The 24,343-nt window shown below is 33.4% G+C and overlaps 2 protein-coding genes across 5 annotated transcripts in view; one reads left to right on the top strand and one right to left on the bottom strand.

The window, feature by feature from the left end:
• The first annotated feature begins 583 nt into the window (after positions 1-583).
• LOC109045923 (equilibrative nucleoside transporter 2-like) lies at positions 584-19,809 on the top strand. Of its 4 annotated transcripts, none has more exons than XM_042761207.1 (13): positions 584-962; positions 7,240-7,287; positions 8,898-8,979; positions 9,674-9,819; positions 11,945-12,084; positions 12,766-12,900; positions 13,066-13,163; positions 13,277-13,352; positions 14,700-14,869; positions 15,767-15,869; positions 16,685-16,770; positions 17,587-17,786; positions 18,849-19,809. In XM_042761207.1, the coding sequence occupies exons 2-13, from the start codon at positions 7,256-7,258 to the stop codon at positions 18,958-18,960; spliced, it is 1,380 nt and encodes a 459-aa protein (XP_042617141.1). In that variant the 5' UTR covers positions 584-962; positions 7,240-7,255; the 3' UTR covers positions 18,961-19,809. The 4 variants fall into 4 exon arrangements, with proteins under 4 accessions (XP_042617141.1, XP_042617142.1, XP_042617139.1 ...); XM_042761208.1 differs by having other exon boundaries at positions 585-962; positions 8,872-8,979; positions 14,682-14,869; XM_042761205.1 differs by having other exon boundaries at positions 585-962; positions 14,682-14,869.
• A 1,682-nt stretch (positions 19,810-21,491) lies between these two features.
• The window catches only part of LOC109045585 (multiple PDZ domain protein-like), a 68,669-nt gene continuing 65,817 nt past the window's right edge, over positions 21,492-24,343 (bottom strand). Inside the window, exons 46-48 of the mRNA XM_042761209.1 lie at positions 24,099-24,187; positions 23,152-23,275; positions 21,492-23,060 (exon numbers count right to left, since the gene is read on the bottom strand). Of these exons, the coding sequence (XP_042617143.1) occupies positions 22,914-23,060; positions 23,152-23,275; positions 24,099-24,187 (360 nt within the window). The 3' untranslated portion in view covers positions 21,492-22,913. The remainder of the gene's footprint in view (positions 23,061-23,151; positions 23,276-24,098; positions 24,188-24,343) is intronic.

The following is a 24,343-nucleotide window of genomic DNA, read 5'->3' on the forward strand; positions in this document are numbered from 1 at the left end:
AATAGTAATTGTGAAAATGAATAAAGTTAAATTTATTCAATAAATTAGAAATAACGTTTAAATTTATGAATGTAAGCATGTGTAGCCAACTCAGTTCACATGAAAAGAATGAGATAGGAGAAGGTAGAATACGATGTATATTTTAAGATGTATAGGTGTTGATAAATCACATGCACTGAATGTAAAGAGTTAATGTCAGGGCTCTCAGTCCTGCTCCTGGAGGGCCAGTGTCCTGCAGAGTTCAGCTACCCCGAATAAACACACCTAAGATAAGCACGGTCTTCAGGATCAGGATGTCCAAGCAAGTGTGTTGGAGATGAACTCTGCAGAACATGGTTCTCCAGGTTCAGGACTGGCTTTTAAATCTATAAATGAATTTGTACAGTTGTGTGTCTGCATGCAGAGGTGTACGTAAAGCATTATGAGCCCAGCAACATCTGATTCAGATATTATGTTAATTAACAGTGAGTGGTGGTTCAGACATTACAGTACTGACTCTTATTCTGTCTGAAAGAATGAGAAGAGCGAGCTGAAGGCGGAGCGATTCGACCAATCAGATGAGAGGAGCGTTTCAGCTCCGCCCACAAGTGCGATCAAAGCCACAAACCGATTCGTAAACCTCAAACGAAAAATGAGAAATCCAGCCAAAATCTCATTCTCCGTTTGTTAAACTAAACGGGAAAACGAATAAACGAGCCATTTTTCCATTTCTCGATATTGCATTCTAAATAGGAAATGAAATGATCAGAACGCACGCGGACGCAGGTGCACGCTCCAGTCCGGTTGGTAGCAGTACTTCACCAAAAGCTGGTTTGCCAACCAACAAGAAAACCAGCAAGAAGAGGAGCATGCGGTGATTTGCTCGTCCTTCCTGAGACAAGGATCTGAGTGAGTGCGTAGCAGCGTTTAGCGGATACTGTGCAGAAGAAATGACAGAATAACCGAGAACATCGTGTTTACAGGTGAGTAGATGAACGAAACCACGACTGACCTTCATTTCTCTATATGAAGCTCTGTCACTGTGAACGCAATTGACTGTGATGACATCTTCTTCATCATCTTCATCATCATCATCATCTTCTGTGTCGCGCTCTGTTTCTCAAACCGAATTGAATTTGCTCGTGTTTACTCCAGTGATTTATAGCATTATCCCCCTGCGGGGAGGATACAGAGCAGCCTTTGTGTCACAAAGAGTCAAAGAAGTCGCTGTTTGAAAGCGTCTTTCACATCCGCAATAAAACAAAAATAACACTCCATTTTAAAAAAACAACAACAAAAATACAACGATAATATTTCTAGATCTGTATGTAGATATGTTATAGAAATGTTTATATATATATATATATAATTGCTGATTCTTGAGATAAGGGGAAAACATGTTTTAAAATGTGAGTTTTTATTATTTAATGATACATTATTTATGCATGTTTATATTTGTAGAGAAAGGTCACAGCTAATGAAGAATAACGGTAATGGAATAGGTTTTGCTGAAAATGTTTTTTTTTTTTTTTTTTTTTGTACATTTATTCACTTCATAAATTAATTTGTCAAAACTCCATTAGCTGTATTGAAAAGCATGATATTTTAATTTGTTGCACCCGATAACAAAGTCTTCAGTTGTGTGATAATGACATGCAGTGAAGGAGCTGAAGTGATCAGAATCAGGGTATCTTCAGTCCAGTAGTTTTTCAATTTAATATTGAAATCTGAAAATTTTCTCATTTTTCTTTTGTTCAAACAAAACAAAAAAATCATGAATTTGGCTTCATTTTTCATTTTTACCTTCAGGGATAGAAAACAAAACCTGAATATTTGATCTGTACAAGTGGGCAGGACTGAAACACCCCTCTCGCTGATTGGTCAACCAAACATTACAACATCATAATATTACTTACAAAAATAAAACAAAATAAGAGTCCCCTCACTCTATGGATTCTTAACATGTTTATTTCTACTACATTTTCTCTCTTTCTCTTCATCAAACAGACAGATTAATGAATGGCTAGAAGACAGAGCTTTCTTTTGTGTAAGCATAAATTCTGCAACAGGTTCTATATCACTGAATACTGATTTAAGTGATAACAGCCTAATGTCATATTATTCTAATGTATTCGATGTAAGAATTTAACATTAAAGAGGACATACAAAAGGTAAAAGGTAAAAATAATATTAATAATAAAAAAATGGGCTAAATAAATAGAAACCTGAAAATCAGGTGCCTCTTATGGGAAAGTTAATTTCTGACACTGATGACACTGGTTTATTGTTCGAAGTGTTATTTCAGGGTTTGGATATGTTCTTGTAACTCAAACGGGTTCAAATCATGACGTCAAATTCATATTTCACTAAATTCAATCACTGAAACAAGCACTCTGAGGAACAAATAGCCTCATAATATTAAATATATAGCCTATAGCCTGATTTCCTTTGATCTTTAACATAAAGAGGGCTTTTGTGTGTAGGACATGTTCTGTTCCTTATCTCAAGAATCAGTTGTATATATATAAATAAATGCATAAAGCAATATTTTTAATTTTTTTTATATCCGGCCCTAATATATGCACAACTGCTAAAAAAAAATATTTATCTTGCATAATTTTTACTATTAACCACTAAGGGATTTAAAGCAGAGTAAAGTAGAGACTTCTGGTGAATTGCAATTTTTATACCCTGACTGATATTACTAGTACGTATGACCTATATTTTAATATGCAAATGGGTTATTCTCTACATGACTGAACATAACGACGTGACCTTGAAAGAAACCAGTGTAGCAACAGAAAGGAGAGGCCTTGGAGTGAAACAGAGCTGTGTTTAGATCCAGACGATGTTTCTGAAGAAGGGGTGGACAAGTGGAAGACGGAGAGACGTGTTTGTGTTAAATCTGTTCAGTGAGGTCTGTTTACGCTGGAATGGAGCATCAGACAGTATATAAATGGGTCCATGACAAATAAGAGCCTCCACAATAAAGAAAAGCACAAGGCTTTCAGATTTATTGATTTGTGAGAAGAAGATTTTGTTGGCTAATCTAAAATCAAGCAGCATCATAATTATCAAGACTGTTTGAATGCACTTTTCTTAAAGAGCATGTAATTCGATTAGTTTTGCGATCGCTCCTTGACTTGAGTATGAAAAAGTGCTAATACACACTGAAATCACTGCAGGTTTTATACTGCAGACCAACAAACTACGACTAAAAAGCACTTTTTGTGTACATAAACGTTCAAATAATAACATTAATATTCAACATGAGAGGTAAAAGTTCACCTCGTCGAGGTTTTAATGAACACAGTCTTGAGTAAGCAAATCAAATCAGAACACAAATAAAGCGATGTTCATGTAAGAACAGCACAACTATGTTACAGATGAGCGTTCCTGTCACTTCTTTTCAAGAACTTGATTAGTCAGTAAAACAGGAGTGAATGCGTGCCAATCATAATTAAATGATTTTAATTAAATGCGAGAGAAGAAATAAAATTGCTAGATTATTTAGAACTATAGATTATTCATCAGTGTTTTTGAAAAAGAAATGAAATATGATCATTTCAATATATATATATATATATATATATATATATATATATATATTAGGGCTGTCAAATGATTAATCACGATTAATCACATCCAAAATAAAAGTTTTGTTTACATAATATATGTATGTGTACAGGGTATATTTATTATGTATATATAAATACACACACATAAATTATATATTTAGAAAAAATATTTACATGTATATACATTTATATATTTATATTCTTATATTTTATATTATATATAAATATATTTAATATATAAACAATAGCATATTCTTCTTAAATATATACATGCATGTGTGTGTATTTATATATATACATACATAAATATACACAGTATACACACTTTTATTATGTAAACGTGATTAATCAAAACTTATTATATTTGGATGTGATTAATCGTGATATAATCATTTGACAGCCCTTATATATATATAAAAGGGAGAGAGAGAGAGAGAGAGAGAGAGAGAGATTGATTCGCGATTTTAATGATAAATAAAATGTTAAGCGGTAATAATAACCATTAGAAATGTTACCGCGGTTCACCGTGTTTCATTCCTGGTTCATGGAAGTGTTTGGTGGACATCACGTTTTAGTAAAAAACTGCAAGATTTACCATTATTTTTAATATTTTTACAACATAGGTAATGAAATTTAATTCATCCTTGTGTTCAGATTATAAAAAAACTATTATTTCATGCACTAAAACATTTTTGAATCTGCTGCAATGGCTATTTCAGAGAAAGTTCATAAATATTGAGATATTGCTCAGTGTCGATGGATGGATATCTTAATATACTTAAGATTTTTCCTCAATATTTCCTATATCACCCATCCAATCATGTAAAATCCCTTTCGGCAGGTGTTTTTTTTTGTTTTAAATCAGTCAATGCAGTGAGAATCCTGCTGAAGCTCTTACAGATCTTTTGAATGGAAGCACTAGACCAGTCACTAAAGAGTTAATCCATTTGGCATTCTCTGCATATCTGCCACCTAAATTCCCGGCATCACCTTCCTCATGTTACCCTCTAAAGGACACTCTTTATCGACACTCATGTTACTCTATTTGTGACTCGTTACTTTGTCTCTTGTGAAGATCATTTGTGAGCTGCTGTGCTATTGGGAACAAACTGCTTGATTTCACAGTGGCTCTGTTTCCACGCATTACTGAAATAAATGGGAAGAAAAACCTTCCAGGGTGCTTTCTGCCTTATGAATTCAAGTTTAAAAGTACACTTAAGCATACTTTCCAAAAGAGTATACGTATAAGAATATACTTAAGTGTGAACTGAATGTAATGCTTTTGGACTCTTAATTGCATGTTAGCTGCAATTAAATGAAAATGTGTTTCAGTTGCAATTTATATTTATACTTTAGAGTGTTTTTGTGTTTATTTTGTCTTTGAAATATGGTTAAAGTAATGCTAAATATACTAACATGCATTTATGGTAAACTAAAATAAATGTAAAATGTCATTTCAATTGAAATAAAATGTTGTAATTATACATTTGTAATAATGAAGATGCAGTTTAGTACATTTAAATTATATAAACTTTAATGTCATGTAACACATTTAAATAAAGTACATTTAAGTCAACACACCAAAATAAATGATGAGATTATTAAAATATAATTTAAAATGTATCTTAAACTTTTAATTTGGCATTATACAAAGGTCACTTTTTAAAAGTGTACGTAAGTGTGTTAAGAAATAGTCATGAAAGTGTCTCACTTTAAGTCATTTAAGTGGACATTTATTTCATTAATATTACATGATCTGCAAGTACAGTTTTTAAAAAATATATTTTTAAGATTTGAGGTACACTACACATTCAGTACAGTTAATTGCACTTCTTTTGCACAAGGGTCTGTAACCAAATCCTTTCATTTCATCTCCATCCAATTGCTGGAGATGATGTAGAGACAACTTTTTAAGATCAGTCAGTTTCTGGTGTCGTAAGAATGTTAAAGTACCAAGTCATTGCTTTTCAAAGTTGTAGAGTTGTTTCCTTTTAATGATTCAGGTGTGCTAAGCGTGTTGTTATGGGGCTTCATTAAGTAGAGTTGCTGTTAGATACAGTACTTGTTTAATATTAAACACATATGAGTCAGACTGTTGTCGTAATACATCAAATCCATTTTTGGTGTCTCATGAAGGATGTAGAGTATGAGTCATGTTCACGTGATCGAAGTGGATTTGCATTGTTTCCTTAGCTTCAGTTTAGACCACAGCACTCATCCAAACCCAGTAACTCAATCACTTCAAATATCGTTCATAGAAATAAGGCTGTGTAACAGGTTTTGTTATTGCTGGTCAAATGTAGAAAATGTAGAGCCTTCAAACAGCTGGTGTAAAATACAGTACAAGTGAATACAGTACTTTACATCATTTTGTGGTTAAAACCAAGAGAAATGTAAGTAAAATGTACATTTAAAGAAGCTGATAAAGTAAATTGAAGTTAAAGAATGGGTTAAACAATTTTTGTTTTCTCAAGAAATAACCCTGACCCTTTGAAAAACTTTAGCGTACTTTAGTGTAAAAAGCATAGCATACTTAATGCAAAAACTTTAAAACAACATGCATAGTGTGAACTGAATGTGATGTTTTTAGACACTTAATTGCATGTTAATTGCAATTAAACAAAAATATATTATAATTTAAGCTGAACTTTAAACTGCCTTTTTACTCACTTAAGTAGGATTTAAATACATCTTTATTTTTAAAGTCTTTATGTTGTCTTTGAAATATGACAAGCATTTATGGTAAACTAAAATATACTTTAATGTAATTTCCGTTTAAATTTAATTTAAATATTTGCAATAACACATTGCAGTTGCAATTTGGCACACTTTCACTTTAATTGTAATATTGAATAAAAGTTAAAATAAAAACGTACTTCACATGTGCTTCAGTTAGTCAACACATCTAATTTAACTTCTTTAAATCACAATGAAAGGTTATTAAAACTGATTTAAAATGTAATTTAAAATTTGACAATTTTAAAAGTGTACTTAAGTGTGTTAAGAAACTTAAGTGTGTCTCTAAGTCACTTAAGTGGTCTTATTTCTTTAATATGTTATCTGCAAGTACAGTTTTTTTTTTTATACATATATACTTTTAACAGTGTACAAGTGCACATTTAATACACATAAGTGCACTTTTTTTCTGTTGTAGTATAAATTTCTTCACATCACCTGCAATAGTGAGCTCTTTTCTGTCAATATAGTAGTCTGTTGTTATTTACCTTTGCATTAGTTCCATTTTAACACCATTGCAACCTAAACATCGTCAAACAGCACCGGTGTCTGCTGGGTAATTCAATTCCTTTTTTGTGTGCGACAGAGTAAACCTGCTTTGACGTGAACGCTCCTCCTACTCTCTGTTCCCCATTTCTCACATACACGCCATGTTTGTCCACATGCACACTCATGTTTAGTGTTGTAAACTGTTTGGCATGGATACGCTGTAGCTGAATGCAGTCATGTACAGACATCTTGCTGTTTTGCGGAGGAACTGCAGTGTTGCCTAGATCTTTTCAGTGTTTGGAGTAAATAAAGGTAAAGATGTATTTTTCTCATTCTAGACTTGAATCGAGCACAGCAGCTTTGAGATGGTTAACATTTGTGCCGTTTGTAATGTATTTAATTGTAATGTAAAGCTAGAATGGTGTTTTAATGATCTGATGTTTTGTTTCTCAAACAGCTGCCACCCATACAAAATGAGCCCAAGAGAAGATGCCCCTGCAGACCGGTACGTTCTTTGTTGTGGATTTAATTTTTTACCTTTAAAACACAGAACTCTCTCAAACTAAAGGTCGGATGTGATCACAGTGAAGCACAATGATATCTGGCTTTAAACAGGGTGGGGATTGAGTTTAATTGCTCTGAAAGCACACAGTGAGTCGACAAAACAGACTGTATTCAAGCTAATAGCTTTCCAACCATTGCCTGGACTCATTCATTTTGTTATTAATTTTCAAAATGAAAAAAAAAGAAGCTTAAATCATGTAAAAAAAAAAAAAAAAAAAAAAGGTAAAAAAATTGCAGTCATCTTAAATTTGGCAATAGACAGTCAGGAGTCAATTACCTTAATTAACTCGAAAGTAAATTAAATTAAGATTTATTAAAAATGACAATGTAACCAGCTTGTAAATAGTTTGTAACCAGTGTTGCTATTGTTAACTAAAACTATTACAAATGTAAAAATATAAAAAATATTTACAGTTTATGTTTCTTGAAATAAAGCTGAAATAAAAAAATATTAGATGAGAAAAAAATTAAACCAACGTTATAAATGTTGCCTTGGCAGCTAATTGAAGTTAAATTACTAATATTACTAAAACTGAAACAAATTAAAATAATGCTAAATAAAGATATATTTAAAAAAAGCTAATAACAATGACAAAAGCATACAACGAAATTACTAAAATCTAAACTAAAACTAAAATGAAAAGTGAAATATAGAAATAAAAGCTAATTCAAAAAATTATTAAAAAAACTAACTAAAATAACACTAACGAAGGATGCAAATACAGTACATCAGCGTCATTTATTCATTCATTCATCCTGCATTTAATTATATACACCAGTGCTGCACGATTATGACATAAATCTTAATAGTCGATTATTCCTTTGAAATTGTAATTGTGATTATTAATTACGATTATCACGATATACATTGAATGATATTTATACCATTGTTTGATGCAATTGCATGCCATATTTTTATATGAAAATAAACAAGTTGAAATCGCTCTAACTAAAAAACGTTTAGCGCTTTTCTATAGTATTAAGCCTCAAATGTCAAATATACATCAGATTGGTTTCTTCTTTAAATTATAAAAAAGTAAAAATACGAATGGTATTATAGTGTTATACTAAAACTAAAACAATTGAAAAACTCTTAAGATAACGTGTAGAAAGAAAAAGAAATGCATCTTAAGCACGCAGAATAACATAAGTGGACTTTGAACGATTAATTGCCGCTTTGAACGATTACATAATTGTGGCATCCATAATTGTAATCGCGATTAGAAATTCAATTAATTGTGCAGCCCTAATATATACTGACAATTTAATACCTGTCTATTTCTACATACAGTAAAAATTCACTTCTAATACTACTACTACTACTACTTCTACTAATAATAATAATAATGTTTTGTTGTTGTGGTTTGACTCAGAGTATGCATACTTAAAATATATGTTTAGATAATAGCATGGATACATACAAAGTTCCCTGTTTTTGCTCTCATAATCACATATTTTTGAAAATAAATAAATAATGAAATCTGAACGCCCACTTCCCTAAAATGTCACAATTTCACATGAACAGGCTGTTGACTGTGGTCTTCTCTCTAGCGGCTGCTTCGTCGGGATCATATTCTTCATCCTTGGCCTGGGAACGCTGTTACCATGGAACTTCTTCATGACGGCGTCTATGGTAATGGAATGTGGAAAACAGTCCAGATATGGGAATTGAACCCAGATGGTGGTCAAATGGGAATAACACAGGATGTTCTCACTCAGAACATCTTTCAGCCAGATTTTCCTGGAACAACACAGTTGTTTCCACTTTTAAAGGCACTTTACGCTGAGAGAAATTCCTGTAGCGTTTCATTGATCTTGTTCCGATCTGAATTCTCCAATAAGTTCACTAATTAGTTTGCTACAGTAGTTGTCTTACAGCCAGGATTGAACTGATTAGACTAGAGTTTTATCTTCTATTCTTGCACTCACTACAAGCGTGATATTATTACAGTTACAGTTCATTTTTATTGTTTAAATTGTTTCCTGCACATGTTTTTTTAAGCAATGATAGTTAGTTAGTAGAAAAGTCTTATTTGAGACACATTTAAGTCTAAATCACAAAACAAAATACAATTAGAAATGGCACATTATTAATTATTCACATTTATATATATATATATATATAGTTATATATATATATATATATATATATATACAGGTATATAGGCCACCCTTTAATTTTTTTTTTGTTTTAAAAACAAAACAAAATACAATTAGAAATGGCACATTATTAATTATTCACATTTATATATATATATATATATATTGTATTTGCAGTGTTAAAATGGCTTGTTTATTGCTTCTAAAATCATATTTGGTTTTTACAGTATTTCAACAACAGACTCAACACGTCTGAATGGAGTAATGGAACAGTAACCACCAGGAAGGAGTATTATTTTGATAACTGGATGACTCTGCTATCCCAGCTGCCTTTGCTGTTGTTCACTTTGCTCAACTCTTTTCTCTATGGATGGTGAGAACTGTTTGTTTTTTAGGGGCCAAGCACCGAAGCTGCTTAGGCACCTATTGTAATCATTAGATTTCTTCTTATTATTATTCTTCCGCTTCTTCTTCTTCTTCTTCCACCTCAAGTCTATGGCAGCCCATAGAACCGCTTGTGGGAAAGTTATGAAATTTGGCACACTGATAGAGGACAGTGATAAAAGTCACCATAGCAAGTTTGGAGTCTCTAACTCAAACTCTCTAGCGCCACCACTTGTCCAAAGTTTCTAATATTTTATTATTATTTCTTTTGTAATGTATTTTGAAGAGTGAGAATAATTTTTTAATTTTTTTTTCTTGTTATTTCCTAGTCGAATGGACCCCAAAATTCAAAAATCGCAAGGTTTATTATTTTTTTTGCTATTTTTTATTGTAAAAAAAAAAAAAACTTATTTTTTTGCTATTTTTTATTGTTCAAGAAACTCCCTTTTTTTTATATCTGTTTATCTTCAGACCATGTTTGCGAAAAGTTATGGAATTTAAGTTGATTTGTCAAACAGTTCTCGAATAACGCGCACGCAAAAATGAATGTGAGGCTATATCTCCGCAACGTTTTGGCGTATTGAGACCAAACTTGTTGTGTGTTATAACAAGAATGACCTGAGGCTACCTGCAGTGGTTCGGCACAGTGCCACCTAGTGGTCAGGAGATACGAAAAATGCATATTTTTGCTTATAACTTCTGAATGGTTTGCCAATAATCACAAAACGCTCTTTAGATTGGTTGCATCATGCTGAGTCGAATGATACTCAGTTTTCCCATGTCAGCCATTTCGGGCGTAGGCCATTTTGAATTATGTTCTAAAATGCTGTATTTTACGAATGCATTAGCATATCATTACGAAACTTATTACAAAAATCTTCGGCACCATGCCCTGATGGTACTCAAAAAGTTTGGATGCAGCGCCACCTTTATAAAAGTTATAAAGAAATTTATAAAAATGCTAATAACTTTTGAATAAATTGGACTATTGGAATGAAAGTGGTCTCGCTATATTCTTTGGGTCATGCCGAGAACATCAATACCAATTATACTAAAATTGGCCAAACTTCCTGTACGCCATTTTGATTAATGTTGATAATGTTTTCTAACTCCTCCTAGATCGTTAATCCAATTTTCACCAAATATGACTCAGATCACCTTTAGACCAAGCTGGCAAAAAGTTATGGATTTCGTGTTGATATACGAAATGGTTTTCGTTTAGCGCATCAACTAATTTGTTGGAAAGATGCCAAAATGCATCTGAGGCTGTATCTCTGCAAAGCTTTGACATATTTACACCAAACTTTGTATGTGCCATTGTCACCTCAAGTTGATCATGCCACATCAATTTGGTAACAGCGCCACCTGTTGGTCTAGAGTAATAAACCATTCATTAATTCTTAATTATGACATTTTCAAAAATGCTTATAACTTTTGATTGCATTGACCTATTGTAATGAAACTGGTCTCATATTCCTTGGGTTGTGCCGACAACATACATATCTGTTTTTTCATTTTTAGTCGTAATTAATGTAAGTTATTTTTGTTGATTTATTTTGTTTTTTTAATTTTTTGTAATCCTTTTGTATAGTTTTTATAATTTTCGAGTAAGTTGATCTTCAGACTGTACTGACAAAAACGTATGGATTTTGTGTCGATAAATGAAATTCATATTGATACGGTGCAGATTTTAGTTTTGGTGATTGTGTGAATTACTAAATCTATGCAAAGCTTTGACATAATGACAACAAACTTTGTGTGTGTTAATGTCACCTCACACAGAACACACCAAAAATTTGGTTACAATGCCACCTGTTGGTCAAAATTTATAAGCCATTTAATCATATTACTAGAGGCTGTATTTATGATTTTTTAGCCATTTCAATTACAATCATCCTAAAATTGCTTTTATTTCTCATTGTTGCATTTGGTCTGATGCTCCATGCCATGCATAGCTTCTCACTTTGCATCTGTAGTGCTTGGCCCCGCAATTGCTGCTTGCAGCTATATTTAGTTTTTGTTCCTGGTGCACAAAAACCACATGGACTTGACACGCAGTTATGAATTCTAAATGTATAATATATTTAACATTTACATGATCATTTGTATTTCAGGATCTCGGAGAAGATGAGGATAGCGGGCAGTCTAGTCTTCATCCTCTTCTTCTTCATCCTCACTGCTGTGCTGGTGAAGATCTCAATGGAGGAAGACCGCTTCTTCTCCGTCACCATGGCAACCATCTGGTTTATCAATTGTTAGTGACTAGAGAAACCTCAGCATTGTTTAGCAACACTCATATGCATATAATATACTGTATGTGTATGTGTTCAAGAATGCATTAAATTGATCAAAAGTAACGGTAAACACACAATGTTATAAAATATTTCTACTTCAAATAAATACTGTTCTTTCGAATTTTTTATCCATCAAAAAATCCCAGGAAAATAAAATGCATCACAGTTTCCACAAAAATGTTGTGCAGCACAACTGTTTCTAACATTGATAATAATCAGAAATGTTCATATTAGTTTTTTAGAATTGTTTCTGATGATGATTTGATGCTGATTAATGGTGTGTTTATGCTGAAAATTCAGCTTTGATCACAGAAATAAATTACGTTTTACTATATACTCCCATAGAAAACTGTTATTTTGAATTGAAATAATATTTCACAATTTTACTGTTTTTACTGTATTTTTGATCAAATAAATGCAGCCCTGCTGAGCAGAAGAGACTTCATTCAAAAACATAAAAAAAAAATATTTCTTATTAATTAATGATTTATCTGACTGAAAAACACTTTTTTAAAGTTTTAGCATATAAGCATAATTGCTTAATTGCTTAGGTGGATCGAATTTTTTTTTATGTAGATCACCCTCGTAAAGGCGAGTGTTTTTGTGTGCTCATGGTATTTATGTCTGTCTGTCTCTCTCAGCGTTCGGGGCCGTGTTACAGGGAAGTCTGTTTGGTTTGGTGGGTTTGTTGCCGCAGAAGTACAGCGCCGTCTTTATGAGCGGACAGGGACTCGCTGGGACATTTGCTGCTTTTGCAATGATCTTCGCCATCGCAAGTGAGACACTGTGTTATTTTACTATCATTGAGATACCATTTTAGTTTTTATTAACATCTTGAATTAGTTTTATTTGCTGTATTCCTATATTTAGGATGTGAGGAACCTCTCACGCATTTTTTAATTTGTTCACTTTGTGTGTGTGTGTGTGTGTGTGTGTAACAGGTGAAGCTGATAGTGAGTCTGCAGCTCTGGGTTATTTCATCACTCCGTGTGTCGGGACCCTCATCACGCTCTTCAGTTACATGCTTCTTCCAAAGCTGGTCAGTGAGTGTGTGTTTAGATGTGATCCTGTCACATTTATGTGGTTTCTTAGTCAGCTGAATCTGAGACTGATCTCTGGAGTGTGTGTGTGTGTGTGTGTGTGTGTGTGCAGGAGTTTGCTAGGTTTTACCTGCACAGCAAAAGCAAGAGTTACGAGCTTCAGACGTCCAGCCGGCTGCTGCCTACAGGTGAAACTTACCGTCTGTAAACTCACAGATACTGGACTGTCATTTCACCAGTTAAAAGCAATATAGCTTGTTCAAGAGTCATGTACATGTGAAAAAGTACACGTTAGCATACTTGACATGAACTGAATGTAATGTTTTCAGACACTTAATTGCATGTTAATTGCAATTGAATGAAAATGTATTACAATTTAAATGTATATTAAATGCAGTTAGCTGAACTTAAGTGTTTTTTGACCCACTTAACTACATCTTTATTTGCAATTTCGAAAATACTTCTATATTGTCTTCTGAAATATACTTTAATGTCATTATTTTTTAAACCCTTTTGAGATTTTAAAATATTATTTATGTCTGTGGAGGCAAATCTGAAACTTCATCAAAATAAAAGTTAAAAAGAACAGCATTAATTACCAGTTATTTATTACCATTTATTATTTATAAAAAAGGAAATCTTTTGTAACAACATACTCTACCGTTCAAAAGTTTGTGGTCGGTACAATTTTTTTAAGCAAGGATGTGTTAAATTGATAAAAATGTGATAGTAAAGACTTTATTAGATATTGTTACAAACTATTTCTGTTTTAAATAAATGTTGTTGTTACTTTTTTATTCATCATAGAATCCTGAAAAATAAAATGCATCACATGTTCCAAAAAATACTGGCCAGCACAACATTGATAATAATCAGAAATGTTTCTTGAGCAGCAAATCAGTATATTAGAATGATTTCTGAAGATCATGTGACTGAAGACTGGAGTAATGATGCTGAAAATTCAGCTTTCATCTCAGAAATAAATTAAAGTTTAACAGTTATTTACATAGAAAACAGCTGTTTTAAATTGTAATAATATTTCGCAATATTACAGTATATTTGATCAAATAAATGCAGATTTGGTGAGCAAAAGAGGCTTCAAAAAAAAAAAAAAAGTAAAACCTTACTGATCAACTGATGTTGATGGTATTTTAACTTATAAGCATATAAAACACATATCATATCGAATAACAAACTACGGTTAAAATGATAATCAAGTACTTTACATGTGCTTCAGTATGTTAGTCAAGACATCAAAATAAATGTACTTTAAAACATAAAAGATTATTAAAACATAATGATATAATTTTTTTTAAGTGTAAAAAACCCCTTTAACTAAACATTATTGTTAAGTGTTTAAAAGTGTACTTAAGTGTGTTAAACAGTCATGAAAATGTCACTTAAGTGTCCTTTTATTTCATTATGTTTTTTTGTTGAAATATACTTGTATGATTTGGAATACACTACAAGTGCACATTCAATGCAATTAAGCGCACTTATTTTATTTTATTTCTAAGGTGACTCTGTTCCTCCAGGTGATGTTGAAGACTCTGAGAAGACCAGTGATCCGACTATTGGCTCTGTGGCAAATGGGAATCCTAATAAAGGTGTGAGTGAAGAGGAGGGTGTCAGACAGGCCTTCATCCCGCTGCAGTCAGAAAACACGTCCACGCAGAAGAGCTCCATCCTGGAAGTCTTCAAAAAGGTGCGGTTATAGAGGATTCTCTCACACATTAAGACTGCTATTTCTAAGTTTAGTTGGTGGGTACAATGCAAGTTGTACGCATACAATAACAACAAAGAATTTTACCAGTAGTCACCTTTATTTATATAGTGCTTTATACAATACTGATTGTGTCAAAGCAGCTTTATGGTGTCAAACAGGAAAATAGTGTGGCGATAATGTTGGAAGACATAGAAAACAGGCAGTTTATCAGTTAAAGTCAGTTCATTGTTGATTCAGTGATGTCTTCAGATGTCATACACCATCTGGTCTGTATACGGACTGGATCTGGCGGCTACGGTGACCTCGGAATAAGAGTAAAAGAGACTAATATTAGCGTAGATTGGGCAGATTTTTCTTGTGATAGATTTTTCTTATGATTCTATGATGTTTCTGCATTTGACATTGAGAGCACAGGTCGTAATTTAGGTATATTTTTAAGATGGAAAAATGTGGTTTTAAAAATGCTAGAAACATGTTTTTTTTTCATGAAAAGCAACGGTCCTAGTTCTGAGCCTTGTGGTACTCCATACTGCACTGATCGATATATCTTATTCACTGCTATGAATCGATGATGGTCTGCCAATGTTATTGAATTTTATGTATCGATGATGTTATGTTCTTTTGAATAGACTAGAAAATTGTTTTTGATAGTGTTGAACGTAGTGGTAAGATCCAGTGGCACTAATAGAGAGATGCAGCCACGATCGGATGATAAGAGCAGATCATTTGTAACTCTGATGAGAGCAGTCTCTGTACTTTGATACAGTGTAAACCCGTATTACAGCCTGTTGTCTGTTTTGGATGTTATAACAGTGGCTTATTGTCATCATCTCTCTCTCTCTCTCTCTCTCTCTCTCTCTCTCTCTCTCGCTCTAGATTTGGCTCATGGCGTTTTGTGTGACGTTTGTGTTCACAGTTACACTGTCAGTTTTTCCTGCGATTACTGTGGATGTGAAAACTGTGTATGGAGGAAAATGGGGTACAAAACACACACATATTAATTTAAATTGTAATTATATGACTGCCAATTCATAACAACCCTAGCCCTAAAAGAAATTATTTTTATTTTACTATCCCTGACCCCACCATAACCATTAATTATGCCTAAAATCACTGGTAGATGAATTAGGGTTTTTAAGTTATTGTTTAGCTTTAGTGCTAATAGTTTTTTTTTTTTGTCTGTTTTATCTAAAAATGAGAGTTTAGAGCAACACACAACAGGTGAATTAACAGATATCACCATGTTTTCCCCAGTTGATTAATCACAGTGCCTTGAGACAATTGTTTTGTATTACAAGTTTTATGAAGGTTTTTTAAATATTCAGTTGAGGCATTATCTAATTAAATATGTATTACTTTGAGTACATTTTCCAAAGGGGGGGAAAAAAATTCTGAACATTGATATGTCAACAAAATATGTTGGCTGCATCCAAAGTTAAAGTTTTGCACAGAGGGTATTTTGGATTTCCCTTTTTATCACTTAATAATTCAGAAAATACTGTCAGCGTTTAGAGAATAAATACATTTTCACCATGTTTTTAGCTGCGGCCTGGTAAAAACAAAAAATAGAGATGGAACGATTAAATAATTTAATGACAGATCTCTACTTAATTTGACTTTTTATAGGTTTTGTAAGCTGATCAAACTATAAATGCTGCCATCTGGTGGATCTCTAAAGAAAAGCACTCAAAGTAGCTTTTTCAAAACCTTGCAAAATCACAATTTGAGCACTTTTCACTGTTGTATGTATAAGGATGTGCATCATATTTTTGTCTCTCTCCCTCTTTCTTTCAGAACGATACTTCATTCCTGTTTTTTGTTTTCTCTTTTTTAACATGATGGACTTTACTGGCAGAACTGTCACAGTATTTTTTAAGTGGGTGAGTGAATTATTTTTTGATTAATTCTTTCATTAAGTCATTTATATTTCACCACCAAGAGAACTGCAGATAAAAAAAATAAAATAATTTAAGCTGTTCACAAACAGTGTGACATGAATTTTTGTTGCTTTCTTAGAAATGTTTCTATACCTGAGTGAAAGTTAATGGCACTTTGACACACACACACACACACACACACACACACACACACACACACACACACACACACACACACACACCATACACTAGAATTGGTAAAAAATGATCAATAATGGATATTTTTGGATTATATAAAAAGTCTAACCAATAATGAAAATAAAAAATAAATTACAAAAATAGTTCTTATGTTAAACTGAATATATTTATTAAACACACTACCATTCAAAGGTACTCTCTCTATATAATTTTTATTTTAAGAAATTGATACTTTTATTCAGCAAGGACACATTCAGTTGATTCAAAGTGACAGGGAAGACATTTATAATGTTCCAAAAGATTTTTATTTCAGATAAATACTGATCTTTTGAAGTCGCTATTTATGGAAAAATCTGTTTCTGTAAAAAAAAATGTTAAAGATTTTTTTTTTTTCAGATAAATAATGTTTTTTTGTATTTGTTTTTTTTTTTTTTTTTAAGTAATATATATATTAAATTTCTGTTACTGAATGAAGGAAAAAGTGGATAAACAGTCAGCACACAAAACACAGCCTGTGAGAAAAAGGTTTTTTTATATTGTGGTTGTTTGTTTGGTGGCGCTTTCATGCAGTATGTAATAATTTGACAGCGTAATTTCTTCTGTGCTCTGTGTCTCCCGCAGCCCTCTAAAGACAGTCGTTTGTTCCCGCTGCTGGTGGTTTGTCGAGTGATCTTCGTCCCGCTGCTCATGATGTGTAACGTGCAGGAGAGACACTACATGCCTGTGCTCTTCTCAAACGACTTCATATTTGCCACAATCATGGTGTTTTTCTCCGTGTCCAGCGGATACTTTGTGTGTCTGTCCATGACCTACGCGCCACAGTGAGTACACGCGTTTCAACACATGATGTGTACAAACAGGCTCTCCAAGGCTGCATTTATTTGATCAAAAATACAGTGAAAACTGTAATATTGTGAAATATTATTGCAATTTAAAATAACTGTTTTCTATTGTAATTTATTTTCAAATGTCATTTATTCCCATGATGCAAAGCTGAATTTCAGCTGCATTACTCCAGTCTTCAGTGTCACATGATCAAACAAATTCACCCAAAAATGAACATTTGCTGAAAATGTCCTCACCCTCAGGTCATCCGAGATGTAGATGAGTTTGTTTCTTCATCAGATTTGGAGAAATGTAGCATTGCATCATCCAGTCTTCAATGGATGCTATGCAGTGAATGGGTGCCGTCTGAATGAGAGTCCAAACAGCTGATAAAAACATCACAATAATCCACAAGTAATCCACACCACTCCAGTCCATCAGTTAATGTCTTGAGAAGACAAAAGCTGCACGTTTGAAAGAAATAAATGCATTTTAATAAATTTAATAAATGCGTTTTTAACTTCAAACTTTTGCTTCTGGCTAAAATATGAGTCCATGATCCATAATAACACTTCCTCCAGTGGAAAAGTCCATCTCCAGTTGTCTCTCACATCAAAATCTACACACATATTTGTTTAGAGCTGTTTTGGCTCGTAAACAGTGCTTGATCTCTCCTGATTTAGACAAGAGGACAGACAAGATTCACTGGAGAAAAAGAGTATTATGGACTCGTATTTTAGCTTACAAACATGCAGCTTTTCTCTTCTCGAGACATTAACTGATGGACTGGAATGCTGTGGATTATTGTGATGTTTTTATCAGCTGTTTGGACTCTCATTCTGACGGCACCCATTCACTGCAGAGCATCCATTGCTGAGACACTGATGCAATGCTACATTTCTACAAATCTGTTCAGATTTAAAAAAAAAACAAAAAAAAACTCAGGGCACCACCAATATATAGATTCTAATTTCCGGGTGAACTATTCCTTTAAAAACACACTGCACACATCATAAATTTCACATGCTGATGTTTTTTCCTCCTTCCTCTCTTTCTAGGCTTGTGGAGCCTAAAGATGCAGAGACGGCCGGTGCGCTGATGACCTTTTTTCTGGCTCTGGGTCTGTCGTTGGGAGCAGCGTTGTCGTTTCCTCTGCGTTTCCTGGTCTGACGCTCACGAGCTCACTCTCAGATCCTCGGCTCGCCGGACGCCTGCGGCAGCGCTTGTGTGTCAGTCTGAGCTCTAACTGTTCACGCTAATCAGGCAAATTCATTAAGGGAAGCAGCGGCATTCCACCGTTTTATTCGGCAGCTAAAAACATGCTGTACAGAATCAGAATGCTGTCCTACAGGGAGAAATTAATCAAACAAACTCAAAAACAAAAAAGGGAAAAAAATGTATAACTCCAATGGCAACAGCAGTTTTCTTGTTTTAATTTGATAAAGAAGCATCTCTTGATTATTTAAACCTAGCTTTGTACTGTGTTTTACTCTTAGCATTAAACAGATATATATACATGTAGAATATCAGGACACCGGGAACAAAAAGTTTTGATAAAAATAAATCGTCAATTTTTTTTTTTTTTTTTTTTTTTTTTTACTTATTCCCAGCTCTAGTCACTAGCACTATTGTTACTGTTGTGAATGAATATAAGATGATCTTCAGACAGTGGACACTTGTGACCATGAACAGGAGATTTAAGGGACAACCCTTGTATTCAGGGAATTAAGTTTTTTAAAGGGACATTATTATTTACATTTCTTATAATGGAATCTATATGGAATATTACATATGTAAAATGCAATCATATACATCAAAGTTTCTCTGATTCTGCACTTTTTCTAGGTCACTAATTGCAAAAGCAAAAAAAAAAAAAAAACGTATAACAACTATTGTACAAAATGTCAGATTTTCTTGCATTAGAGCGTACAACATGCTCTTGGCTCAAGTCATGCTGGGATAGCATGAGTGATCAGGTTTAACGTTCCTTCAGCATTTCAAATTATGCTGATAATGGGAGAAAAAATTTTTTTTTAAATGCAAAATAATGCATTTACACTAGAAGTCTCAGACGTGTGGACTGATGCGCATCATAGACGGGCATTAACATATATTTAGGGTCCCGCTGGCGAGACGTGGTGTAAAAACCTTTTCTCCTTTAGTTTCTCACAACAGAAAATTAAATCTTGACTGTGTGACACAGTCTTCAAACTGGGGTCCAAAGAACATTTCTTCGAAAAGAAAAAAAAAACAATGTATGTTTACCCAATATGAACAAAATTTCTGTTTTGTAAAGAAAGGTTTGAAATGAAATGAATCTTGACTTTCATTCTGTTGAAAGAACTAATAGTGCTGTATACAAAGTAGATATATTATTTGAGTGTCCTTGGTATCAAATTTTTAAAATCTTTATTTTGACCACATTAAAAAGCTTTACAGAAGTATATTTCTGTCTGTTACAGTACGCGTTACATTTTACTGTACGTGAAACTAGCCTGTAAACTCTTGTAATGATTGTCATGGGCTCGTCGTCTCATGTGGAAACCTGCTTTAGACTGCCGCGACCTTTCATTTCACTCATGCATATGGAATATGAAGTTATATATTTGTGAAAGGTCCTGTATACAAAGTGCCATATGAAATTGAGAGGTGTTTTTTTTATAGCACCAGCAAAAATATTACTGATGTTCTGAATTTTTAGAAAACATTGATTTTGTAGTGGTTTCAGTGATGGTTTATTATATATGAAATAAGCAGCTGTTATTTGTTTATTATACAGTATATGAAATAAGCAGCTGTTATATAGAATAGCCCATCCTGCATTTTCCTTCCTCCAAAAACACAAGTCATACGCTTGACATACATCATACATATTTTGATGTATACAGTACATCTTTATCATACAATCATAATGTCTTGCCACGTCTGAACCGCAGCAGAATGAGTGTGATCTTGTTGTAATATTTGACAGTATAACAGCCTTTGGGAAGAAAAACCCTTTGAAGTACAGATATACTTGACAAACGATTACTGAAGTAAATGTCTTCATATTTGTAATTTACACTTTTTTTCATTTATGTTTTGCATTTTATGAAGTGATTGTAATCATGCAAATATATTATATTTTAGTTGTGAATTTAAATACAACAAGAGATGAAATAAAACAGATTTTTTTGTGTGCTGAAGGTCACTTTTATTTGTGTTTGTAGTGAAATCCAATACTGTATCAGAGGAAAATGACAATATAACAAAATATATCACAGTAGCTTGTTCTACATCCAGCAGCAAACGTCTCCGATGAAGGCAAACTTTCAGAGACGTCATTAAATGCACTGATGCTTGTTCTTCTTTTCAGATACACACACGCTGCTTCTCCTAATATCAGTCAGTTCTGTCTGTATAAAATAAGTTTTCTTTAAGAAGCAAAGGTGGTTGCTCAAATATTTAGTCTATAATCTGGATGAACTGTCTTGATTAAAATCAAGTGTGTGTGTGTGTGTGCATGTATTTATCCAAGACTCTCATCCTATTGCCCCTGTAAGTATATATTTTGCAGTGTAATACTAGGAGTATTGCTCACTTTATATATATATATATATATATATATATATATATATAATTTTCAAAAAAAAAAAAATCTAACTGGTGTTTAAAATTGAGATCCTTCGATCGGAAGAAGCGCCTGTTTTTTTTTTTTTTTCTTTAATTAATGCTGAAAGACGTTTTCAGATACTACACAGTTGGCCGCTGCTGCTATAGATGATATTCTATTCAGTACATTTTTATTTCCCATGACTAACTGCACAAAATATCATTGATTTATCCCCCCAACACCACTGATGTTGAGTTTTTAACCCTCCCGTTGTGTTGTGGGTCAATTTGACAATTCGATTTTCATTTGGTTAAACTGTTTATTTCTTGTTGAAATGTTGTAAATTTTTCTCATTTAGGGTCATGGATGTGCACGCAAAGGTTTGACACAGCTGTGTTTTGGAAAGGCTGTAGAAATGCATTGAGGTCAATATGAACCTCCCGCTGAGCCTCATTGGTTTTCATGCAGTTTGCCAAAAATCCACCAAGAGTCGGTTAAAAACCAGAAAATCTTTGTTAAAGCGTTTTAAACACTTAAATATTAAATACATGAAAACAGATGAAATTTTCAAATCCATAGTTTAGTCGAAATTGAAGATTTGTCTTCTGAACTGTCCAAGGAAAATTCACTTTTTTCTTATCTAGTTGAGTTGTCAACAAAATTACAACAAATTATGGCAACACTACTCTAGTTAACATGAACTAAACATGAACAATACTTCAACAGCATTAATCTTAGATAATGTTAAAATCAACATTTACTAATGCATTATTAAAATTAAAAGTTGTTAACATTAGTTAATGCACTGTGAACTAACAACAGACGAATGTATTTTCATTAACATTAACAAAGATGAATAAATACTGTAATAAATGGATTGTCCATCGTTTGTTCATGTTAGCTAATACATTAACTAATGGAACCTTACCCAAATTACAAAAACAAAAATGCAAAGTACAAACAGCAATAATTAGTGCACTAAATACAAATCAATTTTACTATTTATACTTGGAATTGTTTGCACCTTAAGTGTTCAACTGCACGCAGACATGACAAAAAAAAAGTATATATTTTGGGCAAACTGACCCCTAACACAATTGAAATAGATGCCAATGATTACATTTCTAAAAACTCTTAGTTTCTGACCAGCTAAAATAAAAGTTCTCTGTTATTACATTTATTTTTAGTGGTTTACACCATTTTTTTTTTTTGGCAAACTGCATGGAAACCAATGGAGCTCACCCAGTTTTTGAACATAACAGAGATATTTGTGGATTTTCTAATTATGAAATTATGATGGGAAAGTACATTATAATGGGTTGTGTCACGCAGCTGTGAGCACTTTCAGTATTTTAAAGCACAAATGCGTGTGTGTGTGTGTGTGTGTGTGTGGATCGTTTCTACACTCTCAGCATAGTGCGGCAGATTGTAGTAGTCTGCTGGTTCCTCCACAAACTAGCAGTAAACAATACTCTCTCACTCGTAGTGTTTGAAACAACTACAGGACCTGTGTGTGTGTGTGTGTGTGTGTTCATGACAGCACAGTGAGTGTGACGGCTCCTTTGGTTTTCTTCAGAATACAGACGGCCTCCTCATGAGTGACTCCCTCCAGGCTCTGGCCGTTAACGGCGATGATTTGATCTCCGCGCTTCAGACGACCGTCCTCTGCCGCGGCCCCCTGATCACACACACACACACATTTAGGACGACCGTATCTGTCTGTCTCGTGGCATCAGTGGATGGAAACGCTCGCTGTGTGAAAGCGTTACCTTGCTGAAGACGGTTTTGACGTAGATGGGAAGGTCACCGTGAGGACTGCCGAATCCACCCACAATACTGAAGCCCAGACCATCCGGCCCTCGCTCCAAACTGATGCTCTTACACTGCGGAGGACTGGACACACACACACACACACAGATGTTTTGATTTAACTTTTTAAATTGCATTACTTTATACCCATAAAAACAGGGGCATAATTAGAAGAGAAAAGTATCAAAATGCACAAGAGGGGGTTGAAAAGTGCATTAGAAAAATTTCCTGACCATATATATTTCTTACCTGATAAGCAATTTTATTTATTCATTCATTCATACTCATATTTTTGTTAGTGTAACCAGTTATTGACTCTCTTCTCATACAGTGACATTGGATGTTACCCTTAAAAACTATAATAATAATAAAAAAATCTATGCATTCATAGTTAAAGATCAAAACAGTTTTGGCTGAAATCTAATGATGTTCTTGGTAAAAATGTGCAAAAATACAAACACTGTGTGAGTCTAGAATTCATGAAGATGTGGATTTAAAAAAATAAATAAATTAAAAAAGCTTGTGAAGGCTTGTTACAAATGCCAAATTAAAATGAAACATTTTCATAAATAAAAGAATCAGCAGGCGAACATTGCAGATGATTATGCACAATAAATTGAGAGAACATTATGATTTATAATGACACTATTGTCTTTTAGAGCTGCTTTACAGCAGAATCTGAACCGTTTCCTTGAGTTTCTATATTTGATTCTGCTGTTTTCCTGTTTATCTGAAATAACTCTTTAAATGAAATGTATAAAGCGCTGTAGAAATAAAGGTGACGAATACAGAAAGGAACTGATTATCATTCTTAAATTTCAGGATAAACCAACCATTATTAGTCGAGTCTCTAAAGCCAGTTGTTAGAGTTATTTTATGACGGCTGAAGAGAGTTTTGTGTACGAACCCCAGGTCATCGTGGAAAATGCTGCTGGCTGTGAGTCCTGCTGTCTGCTCTGCTGACGGTCCTGTCACTGTTGTATCTCCAGCAACAACCTACAAAGAAATGAGTAGTTTGTCATTTTTATTCAATTCAAAGTTTGAAATCAAGCTATCTCGTGCTACTGCAACAAAATTACCCCACTGTAAAATCAAAAATACACTGAGTGAGCAAACATTTGAGAGATAGCTAGTTTTCAAAGTATCATATCG

The sequence above is a fragment of the Cyprinus carpio genome, chromosome A7 (assembly GCF_018340385.1).
Source record: "Cyprinus carpio isolate SPL01 chromosome A7, ASM1834038v1, whole genome shotgun sequence".
Lineage (NCBI taxonomy): Eukaryota > Metazoa > Chordata > Actinopteri > Cypriniformes > Cyprinidae > Cyprinus > Cyprinus carpio.

What these genes read in the sequence shown, in the direction of transcription:
- LOC109045923 (XM_042761205.1), top strand. Translation starts at nt 7,256, where the DNA reads ATGAGCCCAAGAGAAGATGCCCCTGCAGACCG. An exon ending in GAAGATGCCCCTGCAGACCG is followed by an intron (nt 7,288 to 8,897) that starts GTACGTTCTTTG and finishes TCTTCTCTCTAG; the next exon opens with CGGCTGCTTCGTCGGGATCA. An exon ending in ACATGCTTCTTCCAAAGCTG is followed by an intron (nt 13,164 to 13,276) that starts GTCAGTGAGTGT and finishes GTGTGTGTGCAG; the next exon opens with GAGTTTGCTAGGTTTTACCT.